Below are 14,417 nucleotides of genomic sequence, written 5' to 3'. Positions count from 1 at the left end.
GAATTTCACTTGTTATTCTTTTTCTTTTGTTGCTTTTGCTTTTGATGTCAGATTGAAAAAAATCATTGCCAAGACCTTTGTTAAGGAGCTTACCGCCTCTTGTTTTCTTCTAGGAGTTTTATGATTTTAAGTCTTGCCTTCAGGTCTTTCGTCCATTCTGAGCTGATTTTTGTGTGTGCTGTACCATCATAGGGGGCGAGTTTCCTTCTTTTGCATGTGGCCGTCCAATTTTCCCAACACCATTTATTGAGGAGACTACCCTTTCCTCATTGTATATTCTTGGCTCCTTTGTTGTAAATTAATTGACCATATATGAGTGGATTTATTACTGGGCTCTCTGTTCTGCTGGGCTGATCTGTCTGTCTGTTTTTATGCCAGTACCATAATGTTTTAATTACTATAGCTTTGTAATACAGTTTGAGGTCAGGGTGTGTGATGCCTCCAGCTTTGTTCATCTTTCTCAAGATTGCTTGGCTATTCGGAATCTTTTATGTATATTTCCCTGATTTCTAATTAGATTGGTTCCCTTTTTACATGCTTATGTGTGGCTCAGTATTTTTTCTTTTGTGATAGTTGTGATTATATTCCTTGTCAAAGTTGATTTTAAGTAATTCTCAAAGTCTGTTATGTATGTAGGACTTTGCAGTTAGCAATCATTAAAAGAAATGAATCCTAGGCTTTTGTGTGTGTGTGTGTGTGTGTGTGTGTGTGTGTGTGTGTGTGTCTTTATCTTACATACTCTTATGAAAGAAAATCCTGTGAGGTAGCAGAGGAAGGGCAGAACATTTTTATAAATGCAGTGCTAAGTCAAAGGTCATGTGACTCTTAAGTGAGTACCAGAACCCTGATTTTTCAGACTATTGGTCTGCTGTTCTTTGTATTGCACTATGTTACTTCTTTTAGATCGTGTAATTCTGTTCTTACTGGTTTGGGACTGATGTTTTAATATTCCCTCCAGCACCTAATAGAGTGGTATTCAGGTTTTATTAGCTCAGTAAACACTTCCTGAGTGAATGAATGAATGATGATGGTTCTGGTGTAGCTGACAAAACATTCATAAGGCTGCTAAAATGGAGGTGGTTTACCTTCTGAAATTTTACCAGTATGTGCCTTTGTTAGCCTTGATAAATAAAGAAACCGAATCAACATTCAGCTTTCTAATACAGCTACAGAATTAATCAGAGAAGATGTCAAAATAAATCATGGCTACTAAAGTAGAGTTTGTGCTTTTAAAAAGAAATCACCTTTGGAGGTGATGTGAATATATATACAGGCTTTTACAAGGAGTAAGAATATTTTGGTATGAAAATTGATTAAGTAAGAGTCTCTGTGACTGGTGATTTAAATCATAAATCACATCCATGTTACATGTCGGCCAATCAGATTACAGATCACAAGTGAGACTGGTGTGATTTTAATTTTTGACACATTGATCCTGTCCCCTATTGTGGACGTTGATAAAACCCACCTTTTCTGGTAATTATTATGGTCTCAGTACCTGTAATTTTTTTTTATTGGGAATTAAGTAAATGAGCGTTCTGTTTTATATTTGCAATGACTTTGCGTTGAGAGCTTGAGGAATTTTTGGCACCTGGTTTTTCTTCCAGAAAAAGAGGTAGTAAATTGCCATGATTCATTGATTTTTTTTTTTTTTTGAGCTTTAAGTATTGCATAGCATCTAATTATATATGGTATCTGGAATTTTCGCTAGGCTGGTTCTTAAAAATATGATGATAATTCCTTACATTGGTATAGCACTTTGTAGTTTACACAGGGCCCTTTATAAGGTGTTTTAATCATCATAACAACCCTTTGAGGTGGGTAGAATTTTCTGTGTCTGATAACTTTGATTTTTAATTATAAACTTTGGCCGATGGTAGTTGCAGCCTTAGAGAGTGTGAGCTTTTTCAGTTCTGGTGCCTTAAGCAAATTTGCAAGGGATCCCTGATGTTAACTTTGGCAGGTTTCATGCCTGCAAATATTGATTGAGCCAGAAGTTCTAGTTGTAAAATGTCACCAGTAAATGTGCAGCCAGCAAAGGCAAGGGAAAACTCATTACTGCAGCTCATCTGTAACTCCTGGGTCAGGCCACTCACTACCATCTGGTAAAAATTAATGTTTGAAAACTCCCCTTTATTCTGACAAAATGTAATCGGGCAAGGTTAACAGCAGATGATTTCTGAGCGTTTCAAATTGGTTAGACCAATCCATCCACAAGCTTGGGTTTGTGACATTCTATATGTCTGATTATCTTAAGGGGTGTCAGAAAGCTTTAAAATTATGAAATCCCAAAATAACGGTAGGAAGAAATTTAATTATGTCTATACTTCCTCTTCTCCCCTGTGTTGCATGCCCCTCCTCCATATTGAAAGTGTTTATTCCGAAAAAGAACAGGCTCATTGGAGAGGAAGAAATAGGATTACTGTCCTGAAATAATCCGAACATCTTTTTCACGTAAGAGTGAGACTCAATCTCTTTTATATCGCTTTAAGAAGAAAGATTGGGGACCAGGGAAGAAAACTGTAAATTGAAAGTTTTCTACTCAATTTAATGAGGTCTCCGAGTGATCCAAAGATGGAGGGGGCTCAATTTAGGAAGGAGATGAAGTTCCTGGTCGCTGGAAGTGTTTGGAAAGCCCTAGCCTATGCCTAGCAGAGGTGTTTTAAAGGAGATTCACAACTCAGATAGGTGACTGGGTCCGATCCAGGGTTCCTGAAGTCTGTCCTGTCTCTCGTGCCTCAGAATGATTGCAAGAGGGTGTGGATCCAGATGTACTAGGACACAGCATTTTCTGTAGAATGAATGTCAGTCCCTCAAAAATCACCATCTCCCTCCTTCCCCCCCCTTCTCTCTCTCTCTCTCTCACACATAAATGTGGGAATTAAAAACACAAATTCAATGAAAAGTGTTACCAAGTAGACAGTAATGTGTTTGTTGTTGTTGTCTTTTCTCAATCATTGGGTACGAGAAAGTGTAGCTGGGGTTGAGGTCTGTCAAATATTTTGACATTAAAAAAAAGCATCCTCATTTTAAAACCTTTCCAACCTTGAGTTTCTTTGATTTTGAATAAAGTATTTCAAAGAGAGCTAGGAAACTATATGTGTTGTTTTGGACCAAACTGTGCTTGCGCTTTAGAAACATTGCCCTTGATGTGCAGGCATACATATGAGACATACGTGCATACATACATGTCTACATAAAAGTGGTTATTGTTCCTAGTTTATAGATTGAGAACACTCAAGCCAATAGAGGGTAAGTTACTTTCCAGGGCTGCTAAGTAGGGGGACTAGATTTGCATTTAGGAAAATCTGACCCTAAAACTCATTCTTCATGCAGAATATCACCATTGCAAACAGGTTAGGAATGACTAGTTAGTATGGTGAAGAAAGCAAAGCACTGTATTGGGAACTAGAAGTCTCGTATTATTGCCCACCACATACAAGTTGCTTAAACCCCACTGGGCTCAGATTTCCCCTAAGTCTATAAAACGAGGGATAAACTAGATTATCTTCTTCAGCTCTAATTTCTGAGTCTTGCCCATTGTTTGGTATTTAGGAAATAGCACTTCATGCCCCCACTTCGAAGGTCCTTTTCTGAAGAATTCCTGATTTATTGTAAGGTTGTAGAAGATTTCCTTTGACTTTTTCCAGTCCCTTAATAAAATTGAACATACTTTTTCTTCCATTAGCATGAAAGTACATTTTAGAAAATTATCTCCTTTCTTAGCCAGGTAACTTGGAATATTGAGCTACGGTTAGATGTTCCCCATACAACACACGTCTACACTGGTATATCCCGGTACAAATGTGCTCCTCACATTGATAATTGCACTGTGTGTTTTCATAATTTATCATAATGATACCATTATTGCTTATTATTGAAGTCCCCTGTCTTTTCCCCCACGCCCAAGGCTAACAGGTCAAGACAGACCCTAAATGCGATAATATAGACTGCAAATGCATGCTCTGAGGAAGTGGAGTTGGTTTCATAGTGGAGTTTTAATTCAGGATTTGTTCTGGGGATGTAGCCCCTTCCTATGGTACATTGCTTTGAGCCCAATATAACTGCATGTTCCCACAGCCCCTCATTATAGCTACAGCTTCTCACTGCTTTTTAATTAAAAAAAAAAAGAGAGAGAGGGAGAGAGGGAAAAATGAAACCTAAAGCTTAGGTTGGATATTGTCTAGGTACGCAGGGAGTATCCTAGGCAGATTGCAATTATTTAATATTTTCACTCTTTTAAAGCTTTCATGGAGATGTCTTGATTTGTATTTCTGGGGGAATGGATATATATATCATCAATCCATCTCTCTCTCCCTCTCTCTTTCTCACACACACACACACACACACACATGCACACGTGCGTGCACACACACGCACACACACAATAGGCTTCAAGATTTTTGGAAAGTAAAGGCACCTTATATATGTATAATTTTGAAGCTTATATAAGTTTTGAGCAAAAGAGAATCCTTTATGTAGCCTAGAAAGGCTACTAGCTGGTAGGATGGTGGCAAATGCTTAGTGAGCATTTCTACTGCTCACCACCTGTTGGAAGTAAGGCAGGGAACGTAGAAGATTGTAAAAATTCTTAAAGGCTGAGTTCCGGTCCATCAGAAGTTAAGAGTTAATCATTTTTTTCTCGAGTCCTGTGGGAAGCAGAAGCAGAGGAATGACTTTATTACAAACAGTTCTTTTTGTCATTCCTTCTTCTTGAGGGATTCCAAACACCTTTCACGTACCCAAACAAATTAATCTCCAAAGGTGACAGGTAAGCATGACTTAATCCTTTTGGGATTGGTTGCATAAGACACAAGGGGAGCTTGACCTTTCTGATAGGCTGTGAGTGTGGTATTCCCTTCTGGAATCAGAGCCCGTTGGCTCCTCTGTGGTGAAGTCTGTTGGACAGCTCCGAGGCTCTTCCCCACTCACATGCTCTTGCTTTCTTTTGTGTAACTGATCTCTCTCTCAGTGGTGAATATTGGTAAATGTAAGCCAGCAGTTTATTTCTGGGCCGGGCTGTTGCTCGCCTCACGGTTTTTAGTGGGGACCTTTTATAAACAGAACTTCAGCTTTATATGAGTCCATATTTCATTCAGTGTTACTGGAAAGACAGTTCCATTTTGGTTTTATTAGAGAACAGGGACTCCCCTCCACCCCCAGGTGAAAATCCCCTGGACCTGTGCTGTCCAGTAGCTGTGTATGCTGTTCGGCTCATGAAATAGGGCTAGGTCTGTGTGAAATTACACGGTAAGTGTAAAATGGGCCTAACCGAATTCCAATGACTTAGTATTAAAAAAAAAAGAATGTAAAACATCACATTAGTAACTTTTTATATATGTTGAAATGATATTTTGGACATATTGGATTAAACAAAATATATTACTAAAGTTAATCTCACCTGTTTCTTTTTACTTTTTAAAATGTGTCGACTAAAAATTTTAGAACTATACCTATGGTTTGCATTATATTTTGATTGGACAGACTCAGACTCTTAAGCCCCTTGATAGCAAAACAGTGTTTGTTTTATTTACACTTACGTCTGCTGTCCCCAGCCCAGCCCCTTATACATAGTTAGCACTTAATAAATATTTGTTAAAGAAATGAATTATTTGATTATTCAGAGGGGTAAAATTTCAGAAATGAGTATGAACTTCTCTGTTTGGAGTGTTAGTATCAGAAAAAGAGACGATTGAGAGTCGAGAACAGAAGTAAAGAACAGAAGTTCTTAAAATTATGCCTTGGGAAAGAAAAATGATGAAATAAAATGTATCAGGGCCTTTGAATGGCTTACCCATCTGTTAAAGAGGAAGGTGGGAACTGATATATTGGTGAAGGGACCATGTCACAGCATCCTAGTAGGTTCTGCCATCCTCTGCTTAGGAGTTGTTCTGAGAGGAGCCGAAGCTGAATACCCTGCATAAGGAAGAAGGGAGTTAGAGAAATAGCTGGAGAACCTAAAGGTTGCCCTCTTAGGAATATTGTGTTTAGACTATTCATAAAGATTAACAAAGCTATTTTTGTCTCAAGAATCCATGCTGGCCCTGTCTGTCCTTGTGTCTCTGTTTAGACCTTCCCCTAATGGGAGCCTGGGCCTGCTACTGGGCCAGAAGATCCATCACGCCTTGGAATTCTTTAATAAATTGTGTGTTGAATGAATGGTTTAGAGAAACTTACTTTAACTTGGCCAAGGCCTCGTATGCCTTATGTTTATGGGTATATGTTCTTGCCTGAAAGTCCCTAAGGTTCTGGAATCAGGGTAGCTCTGCCGATTTCCCAGAGATCAGGTACAACTTTCAGAAGGCCCTAGGTTGTCTTTGCACAAGTTTATTAAAAAGTCTCAGGCATCCTGTCTCCCTGCTTATAAAATAGAACTGTTAACTACTTCTCTTCCCCAGAGATGTGGTGAAGATTAAAATAAGTGCTTTAAGTTCGACAGAAGGAAAGTGCTATTTGCAGTGGAAATTATTAAAGGTAAAAATGAAAAACTCTGACCTCTGACATGTTTGTTTTAAAGAAGCAGATTGGAAGATGTGTTGAAAAGAGACATTGCTAGTGTTCTTTCCATTTTGCATTTCTTAACTGTGGCAGTATTTAGCTTTCTCCTCTTAATTGTGGTCCACTGCCTTTTCTCTCTCCCCTCAGAGATAAACAACACAGAAATCTCCTTTCCGTGGAGAACTATGGCTGCTGCAGCAGGCTCACGCTAATCAGAATCGCAGCAGGGCTTGCTTTATGAGCCTGAAAGAATGAGAGCTCCCAGGGACGGAAGTTCCTTACCTGCTGGGGAGCTACAGATTTCTAGTTTGGAGCCTGCCCTCCTTTCGGATCAAGCTACCTTTCCTTCCCCCTTTTCACACGAACACCACCACCTCCCTTTTCTTGTAGTGTGGGTTTACGGGCATGTTGAGGTCTTTTTTTTTTTTTTTTTTAAGTGTAGATCAGTAATGATGATCATAGATTTTTGTATTTGTGGAAATAGAATATGATCATACGAAATTATAATCTATCCTAGGGAGACTAGGAAGAGAATGAAACGTAGCAGGTAGTACCCCACAAGCCAAATTGTCTAACGTGAGTTTTCTAAGCAATGTCATCTGCTTAGACTTATGGAAGCACCTGATCTGTCCCCAGCAGGGGACAGCCATGTAGAGGGGTTGACTTCGCCCCGCTGGGATGGCAGAGCTCAGTGACAGTGTGGATTGTAAGTCGTGGTGAGATGTGTAACGTGTATGATAGAGATTCGTCTGTCGGCACCGGATAACTGAGCACGCTGGCAATCATCGGGGCATTGTTTCCTGTTTGGTAGCAACGTACCACATCCCACTGAGCACACTGTTGGTGCGTGCAATTGTTATAACTGATACAGAAAAGCTTATTGAGGAGCCCAACCCAAAAGTTTTATGTGGGGGAAGACAATCACATGGGTCACTTCGTAGTAAACATTTTTATATTTGTTTAGCACTGTTGGAGTGTAGAGTTCTTTCACCTTTTAGTACAAAATTCCGGTTATCAGCTGAATAAGTTCTGGGGATCTAACGTATAGCACCGTGACTGTAGTTAACGATACCATATCATATACTTGAAAATTGCTAAGAGAGTAGATCTTACATGCTCTCACCACCAAGAAAAAAAAAGAGATAATTATGTGAGGTAGAGGTATTAACTCACCTTGTTGGGGTAATCATTTCACAATATGGACGTGAATCAAACCATCATGTTGTACACCTTAGACTTACACAGTATTTTATGTCATTATAGCTCCGTAAAGCTGGAAAAAATAAATGATAAACACACAGACACAAAAGTGTCCTTTCGAAGTTAACAGGGAAAAGGGTTATAATCTCTATTTGCAGATGAGGAAACTAAGGTTAAATGAAATGCCCCAAGTCGCATCAGTAGTAAGTAATGGAGCTGAATGGAGACATCGGGCTGTTTGATGTCCAGTGCAGTGCTGTTTCTTCTCAACTCTGAAGCCCATTTCAGTAGTGCCCATTTTGCTGCAGGTTTTGTGACCTTGGGTGACATTTGACCTCTGGGCCTAACTCTACTCTTCTGTAAAGTAGGAATTTGGAGTGCAGTCGACCCTTGGAAGTTACACATGTAGTATTCTCTGTTAGAACTACTGGTGAATGACTGGAATCTTTCTTACATATGCATTAAAACTATGTACAACTTGTTTGTGTTGGAGCTTGTACGCGTATGTATTACAGTCACCTACAAGGTACTTGGCTGTTTTTGTTGTTTTTTTTTTAGTTAACAAATAAATTGAGTTTAATCTAGTGTCCCCATCTCAAAGTGACTTTGTTCCCTATGATTTCTGCATACACAGGAACTTTTGTGAAATAGTGAAACATGGCATATTGAAAAAATTCTGTTTAAAAAAAAAGCCAACTACCTTAAAGGTGACTGTAATCATGTATTTGTAGGTTCATTAAGTGTTTGAAAGATACCACTTAGAGCTTTACTCCATTTTGTGGGAGAAATTGTATGCCGCGATGCTTGCTTTTCAGTTGGGGAATTCTGGAAAGCTTCTAGAATTTTGCAGTGTCGGCCCTTCTATGTCTTTTCCAATTCTGAAATTCCTGTGTTTCCTTTTTCTCAGCCCAACAGGGGCACAAAACGTCCCCGGGATGATGAAGAGGAAGAGCTGAAAACACGTCGGAGACAAGCTGGTACTCGGGAACGTGGCCGCCATCGGGAAGAGGAAATGACTGTGGTAGAAGAAGCAGATGATGACAAAAAAAGGCTACTTCAGATTATTGACCGAGAGGGTGAGGAGGAAGAGGAAGAGGTGAGATGGCAGAGGTGGCCTGGGAGCTGAGATGGCTGACCCTGAGACAGGCTCTGGAGCGTGTAACTTTGGGCCAAATGCTTCCTTTCTCTGAGCTTGCCAGCTTTATCTGTAACATGGGGTTAAGAATATGGATTCATCGTGTTGACATGAAGGCTAAGTGGGATGATGGAGTTGGGAAAGCATTTTGCAAAGTGTAAAGAACATGACAGGTAGAATTTTTAAATTATTCTACATGATGTTATAATTGAAGCCCAAGCACTGACCTGTGGGGCTGTTGGTACTGACTGAGGAGTGTCAGGGCGGCTTTCTAGGCCACACTGAGGACACAGAAGGTGCTCGCATTCTTTAATATAGTCAGTAGTCTTCGAAAGGAAACAAGTGGGAGATGACCTTTCCAGACATTTGAAATGGCATAAGCAAAGTAGCGGAAGTGGAGAAGTTCAGGGGGAGCAAAGGGATTGGGTATTTAGGTGTTACTGAAAAAATAGTTTAGGGAAAGAGATGCCTACGGGCCTTTCCATTTGCTGGTCCTCAAGATGCCTTAGGGCCTTTGCACTCACTCCTTCCTGCCTCTGGACCTGTTTGCTTCTGTGCCCTCTGCTGGAATGCTCTTCTGATGCTTTGCATGGCTGGTTTCTTCTCATTAAGGTATCAGTTCAGATATTTCCTCCTCAGAGACAGCTTTCCGATCTCTGAGGTAGGTCAGCAAGTCATTCTCTCATCGCTTTATTCTGTATAGTTTCTTCACAGCACTTACCATGATCTGAAATTCCTGTGTGTTTATTTTACTCATTTGTTGTCCCCTCCCCAACCTCCTGTGAAAACAGGGACTGGCTCTCTTTTGTTCATCACTAAATCTCTGGCACTCAGAGCAATGTCTAGTTCTTGGTAGACCCTTAATAAATATTTATTGAATGAATAAATGAATGAAGCTGAAAAGAGTAGAGGTAAAAGATCAGTGATTAAAAATAGACTGACCTTACTTTTGTGTCTTTTTAAATCCTTAAGTGTTAACTTGTATATTATTTCACTCTGGCATTTTGTTCGATATGAATTATGGAAATAGATTCTTAAGAGCCAGCTGTTTTTTGCTTCCTTCAAAGATAGGATGCTAAGTTTGGGTTTAAAAAATGAAGCCGGAGTGTGAATCTAAGAGGAAAAAAAATTGATTCATATTTCCAAAAGGTCTTTGCTGTGTTATGACAGTAACTTTCTCCTCATTAGGATTTAGACCAGCGCTAATTTGGGGGTCTGCTCCTAAAAGATGGTGTCACTTTGGAAATCTGCGGTGGGAGACAGTCCCGCATTTCCTCTCTGAGGGCAGCAGCCCTGCGGGGCTTAGACAAACAGTATGTGTAGCACATCCTCCCTTCCTCCCCCCTCACTAGCTTCTGCTCAATCTGTTAGCCCTGCAGCATCAGTTAATTGGCAGGTATAATTCCCGTGGAGGGCAAAGCTGGTACCGCAGGATCAGGCTTGTGGCTGTCACGGGTAAATGGTTTCCAGCCTGGGAGACAGAAATGTAATGTGGGACCAGCCCTTCTCTTAAGGGACAGGGAAAAAGAGATCGCTTTGTAAAAATGACACATGGAAGGCTACAAGTCCAGGAGTTATTTTCTCTCTGCCACCAGTGTCCCATTTGATGAAAAACAAGTGATGTTTGCCCCTGTGAAGTCACGTGAACTTGTAAAATATTACTGTCCTTTTTGTGCTACATCACCAGCATTCATCTTTCTGAAATCTCCCTCTGGTTTCTGATGTTGAGCTATCGGAGATACAGCTGTGGCCGATGACGAAGATTGATCATTCAGTTTTCCCTCATTCAGTTTTCCCTCGTGTTGGAGAGAAATTAAAGGCGGGAAGGCCAACCCCTGGAGAGGCTCCGCCTTTGGGAATCCCTGGAGAGCTGTGTTAACACTAATATGGTTTTTTCCTACAGGGTGGGCAAGATGTTAGCCAAGGAAAAGAAAAGCAGTCGATATTGATTGCTTGGAAGTGATTTAACCCTTTCGTAGAAATTTAGATTATTTTAGTTAAATCCTAATAGTACATTATTTTCTATTGCTAATAGAAAGAATACCAGCTTACATTAGTATAGTGTCATATAGTTTATAAAACAATTTTTATGTACCTCATCTCTTTAGGTCATATCTATGATCTTAGAAGATACAGGTACTATTTCGACCCTCCTCCTCTCCTTCCCCTCCCTCCTTCCTTCAGCAGATTTTCACTGGCTGCCCGCTGTGCGCCAGGCACTGATGGGCGCTAGAGAGCCAGCATTGAACAAGTAGACGTGGGCCACCAACAGGGGTGTTTTCTCTGGTTTGGGGTTGGGGAGGTTATCTGGGCCAGATCCTGTCAGACCTTCTTTATGTAGGTCATGTGAAGGATTTGGGATTTTATTCTAAATGCCAAGTGGATGAATTCAGGAAAGACTTAACGAGGTAGAATCAGTTGGATTAGGTAAGGGTTTGAGGATTATATTCAGCTAAGGAATGTTGCCATGTGGCTGGTAAGTAGTGAGGCTCTGAGTTCTGACCGAGCCAGGGCACTGACTTCCGTTTTCATCATGTCAGGGAATCTCTCTTTTAGCTGTAGACACTGGGGAGGGGCTGGGGTCCAACAGAGAACCTCAGGACCCAGGAGCCACTGATAAAAATCTAAAATATCTGTCATACCCAAAATGAATTTATAGCTATCTTCCACTTAAAACCCAATACATGAAAATCGAAATTTAATAAAATAATAGCTAACGTTGTTGAGTGTGCTTACAAAATTGTGGGATGATTCCGTGCTTTTCAAAAGGATCTATTTCAGGGTCTCTTAATAGCAGTTTCTTTATTGCTTTTAGGTGTGAGTTATGGTCAATGAGTACAAAGCTATGAAGTTAGGAGTGGAGAGAATATTAGGCAGAGTGCATCGCAGCACATTACATTCAACTGGAAAATAAACCAAAGAGAAAACATTTCCGAAATTTTAATGTAGATTTTTTTGGGGGGAAATGATTCTGTTTTCAAAATTTTATTTTATTTACCTTTGTAGGTATTCCAGTGCATGAAGAAAACTCTGTATGGTCTACTAGTTTTTAAATGTTTCCTCTGAGCTTCCTCTAATTGTTGGTGCTATATCTGGATTCTAAGAACCTGTCCGTGTCCCTTCTCAGCAGCTAGGAAGGACCAGATACAGTAATGTGTAAGAAATGCAAAGCAGTGACTATCACTAATTAACAACCATTCTGATGGTCTGTACAAAAATCAGCAGTGAGTTGAATTTGGCCTGTGGACCATAGTTTGCTGACTTCTCGTATGGGGAAAAGATTCAGGGCCATTGTCACTTACTGAGCAAGTTCTTTTAAACCTCTGAGCATTATTTTACCTGTACATCAAAGGAGAAGGACAAGATAAATATTAAATAATATTTACCTAATATTGTTGCTTATTCCATGCCATACAGTATGCTCAAGAAATATTTGTTGAATGACTGAGTCTGTAAACACCTTAAACTGAACTTCCTGTGCTAGATGTGAGACACACAGAGTGATACAAAATAGCATGTGATGTAGACTCTTATCCCTCATTCTGGTGAGGGAGATAACATTTGTACTGTACATTTAACCCAGAAAGATGAGTGGCAGAATGGCATGTAAGAGCCACGGAAAGAAGTAATAATACGCGTACGTGGATGAGAAGTCCTTTTGGACTGAAATTGTTGCATTTGTCCCTTTACACCAGGAGGAACCATTGGATGAAAGCTCAGTGAAGAAAATGATCCTTACATTTGAGAAAAGATCATACAAAAACCAGGAGTTGCGGATCAAGTTTCCAGATAATCCAGAGAAGTAAGCTTCTGTTTTGCCAATACCCTGTCTCTGAGGTGTTTTGTTTGCTGGGTTTTTTTGTTTTGTTTGTTTGTCTGTTTTGTCTGCTTTGGTTTTTGTGATTTGTGTTAGGAGTCCCAGGACGACCCACATGTTTGGGAAACCACTAGAAGGACTCACAGAGTCAGTGGTACTGAGCGTATATGACAGGATCAGCAAGGGGAAAAGACACATCAGGCAGAGTGTGGAGAAATTCATCTACAGGCTTCCTGTGTTTTCTCCCTCCCACTGAGTGGGGTCAGGCTGGAATGCTCCCTTCTCCAACAGTGAAATACATCAACACATGTGCAGTTTCTCTGTCCAAGAAAGCCTATGTGAGACTCTGAGTCCAGAGTATATGTTGAGAACAAGTCAGGTAGGCATTCTCTGTAACAACGACTACCAGAATTCCAGATTTCCCAAAAGAAAGCAGACGTTCAGTGCCTCAGATGGGCAAAACAACCTTATCATGTAGGGAACGTTTTAAAAGCCAAGTTCCCAGGTGCCAGCCTAGGACTAGGCCCTTCTAAAGAACAGACCTGTTATCTTAACTCTTTTCTACATTATTCTTCTCGAGGCCCAAAGAAAACTGACCTTGGCTGCTGTTAATAATAGCTTTCCTGTTGAGAAAATGTAGAACGCTTTGGTGTTAAAGAAATATGGGTATGACTCCCATGTGACCTTACATAAGACACTTCTTTTTTAGCCTCAGGTGTTTCATCTGTAGAGAGAAATAATACCTCCTTCACAGAGTTGTGAAGATAAATGAAAATAGTGCCAAGTGTTTAGTACCTGGCACATAGTACGTGCTTATGAAATGATAATTAACATGATTGCCACTACACTGGCTGCTCGGTGCACTAAGAAATGCTGTAAGGAGGAATCTGATGTCTCCTTGTCAGTTTTCCATCCTAACTAAAGGGATTTTCATATTTATACAGATTTTAATGTCCTTAGTCTCTCTTTCCCTCTTGGTCTTTCTCCCTCCCAGGGCATCCACTTTTAATGAATCTTAATGTGTCCAAGGCCTGTAGGCACTGAAGAGTTAGATAGTACAGTCTCTGCACTCATGTTTATGGGTGTAGGGAGACGGACTATAAATGCACGGTAGCGGGAAATATACTTCAATGAGATACAAACAGAGTGCTGTGGGAGCATAGAAGAAGGAACAATGAATACCAAGTTGGGGGCTATCGAGGGCTTCATAGAAGGGGTGGTGTTTGAACTGGGCTTTGTAGAGCGATTTTGATTGTAATAGGCAGAACAGAACATGGAAAGTCATGCCAAGCAGTGTGACTGGCATGAACAAAGGCACAGAGGTATCAGAGGTCATCGAGTCCTCATGGCAACCTGCAAAGGCCGATGTGGTCCACTGTGTTCTCTCTGTCCTCTACATGAGGAGGTGGAGAAAGGAGAGCCCTGTTCCTGGACCTAGGGCCACAGCTTTCTTTGATGGTAGAAGTAGCTAGATTACAGCTCAGCTTTCCCAGTACCACAGTCCTACCAGGTTTTGTGTTGACTTCTACCATACAGTAGCATTTGTTATACTGCACTGTGTGTGCGTGTGTGTGTGTTTGATTACACAAATAACATGAATAGACAGTCATCGTAAAAAATACAAACAGTGCATAAGTAGAGTAAAAATGGAAAGTTCTCCTGGACTGACCCCCTTCCCATTCCTCTACCTAGAGACAGCCCTTGTGATACTTCAGTGAGTGCCTTTTTAGATTGCTTTCTGTATATTTACTTACATATACAGAGGGC

The 14,417-nt window shown here is 40.4% G+C and overlaps 1 protein-coding gene across 1 annotated transcript in view; it reads left to right on the top strand.

The window, feature by feature from the left end:
• Positions 1–14,417, top strand: part of CTNNBL1 (catenin beta like 1) — a 144,195-nt gene that overhangs the window by 19,756 nt on the left and 110,022 nt on the right. The window contains exons 2-3 of the mRNA XM_081034290.1: positions 8,606–8,794; positions 12,529–12,635. Coding sequence (XP_080890416.1) covers positions 8,606–8,794; positions 12,529–12,635 — 296 coding nt within the window. The remainder of the gene's footprint in view (positions 1–8,605; positions 8,795–12,528; positions 12,636–14,417) is intronic.

The sequence above is a fragment of the Rhinolophus hipposideros genome (assembly GCF_964194185.1).
Source record: "Rhinolophus hipposideros genome assembly, chromosome: 22".
In the NCBI taxonomy this organism is placed as follows: Eukaryota; Metazoa; Chordata; class Mammalia; order Chiroptera; family Rhinolophidae; genus Rhinolophus; species Rhinolophus hipposideros.
This window is presented reverse-complemented; position numbering and strand designations above follow the sequence as displayed.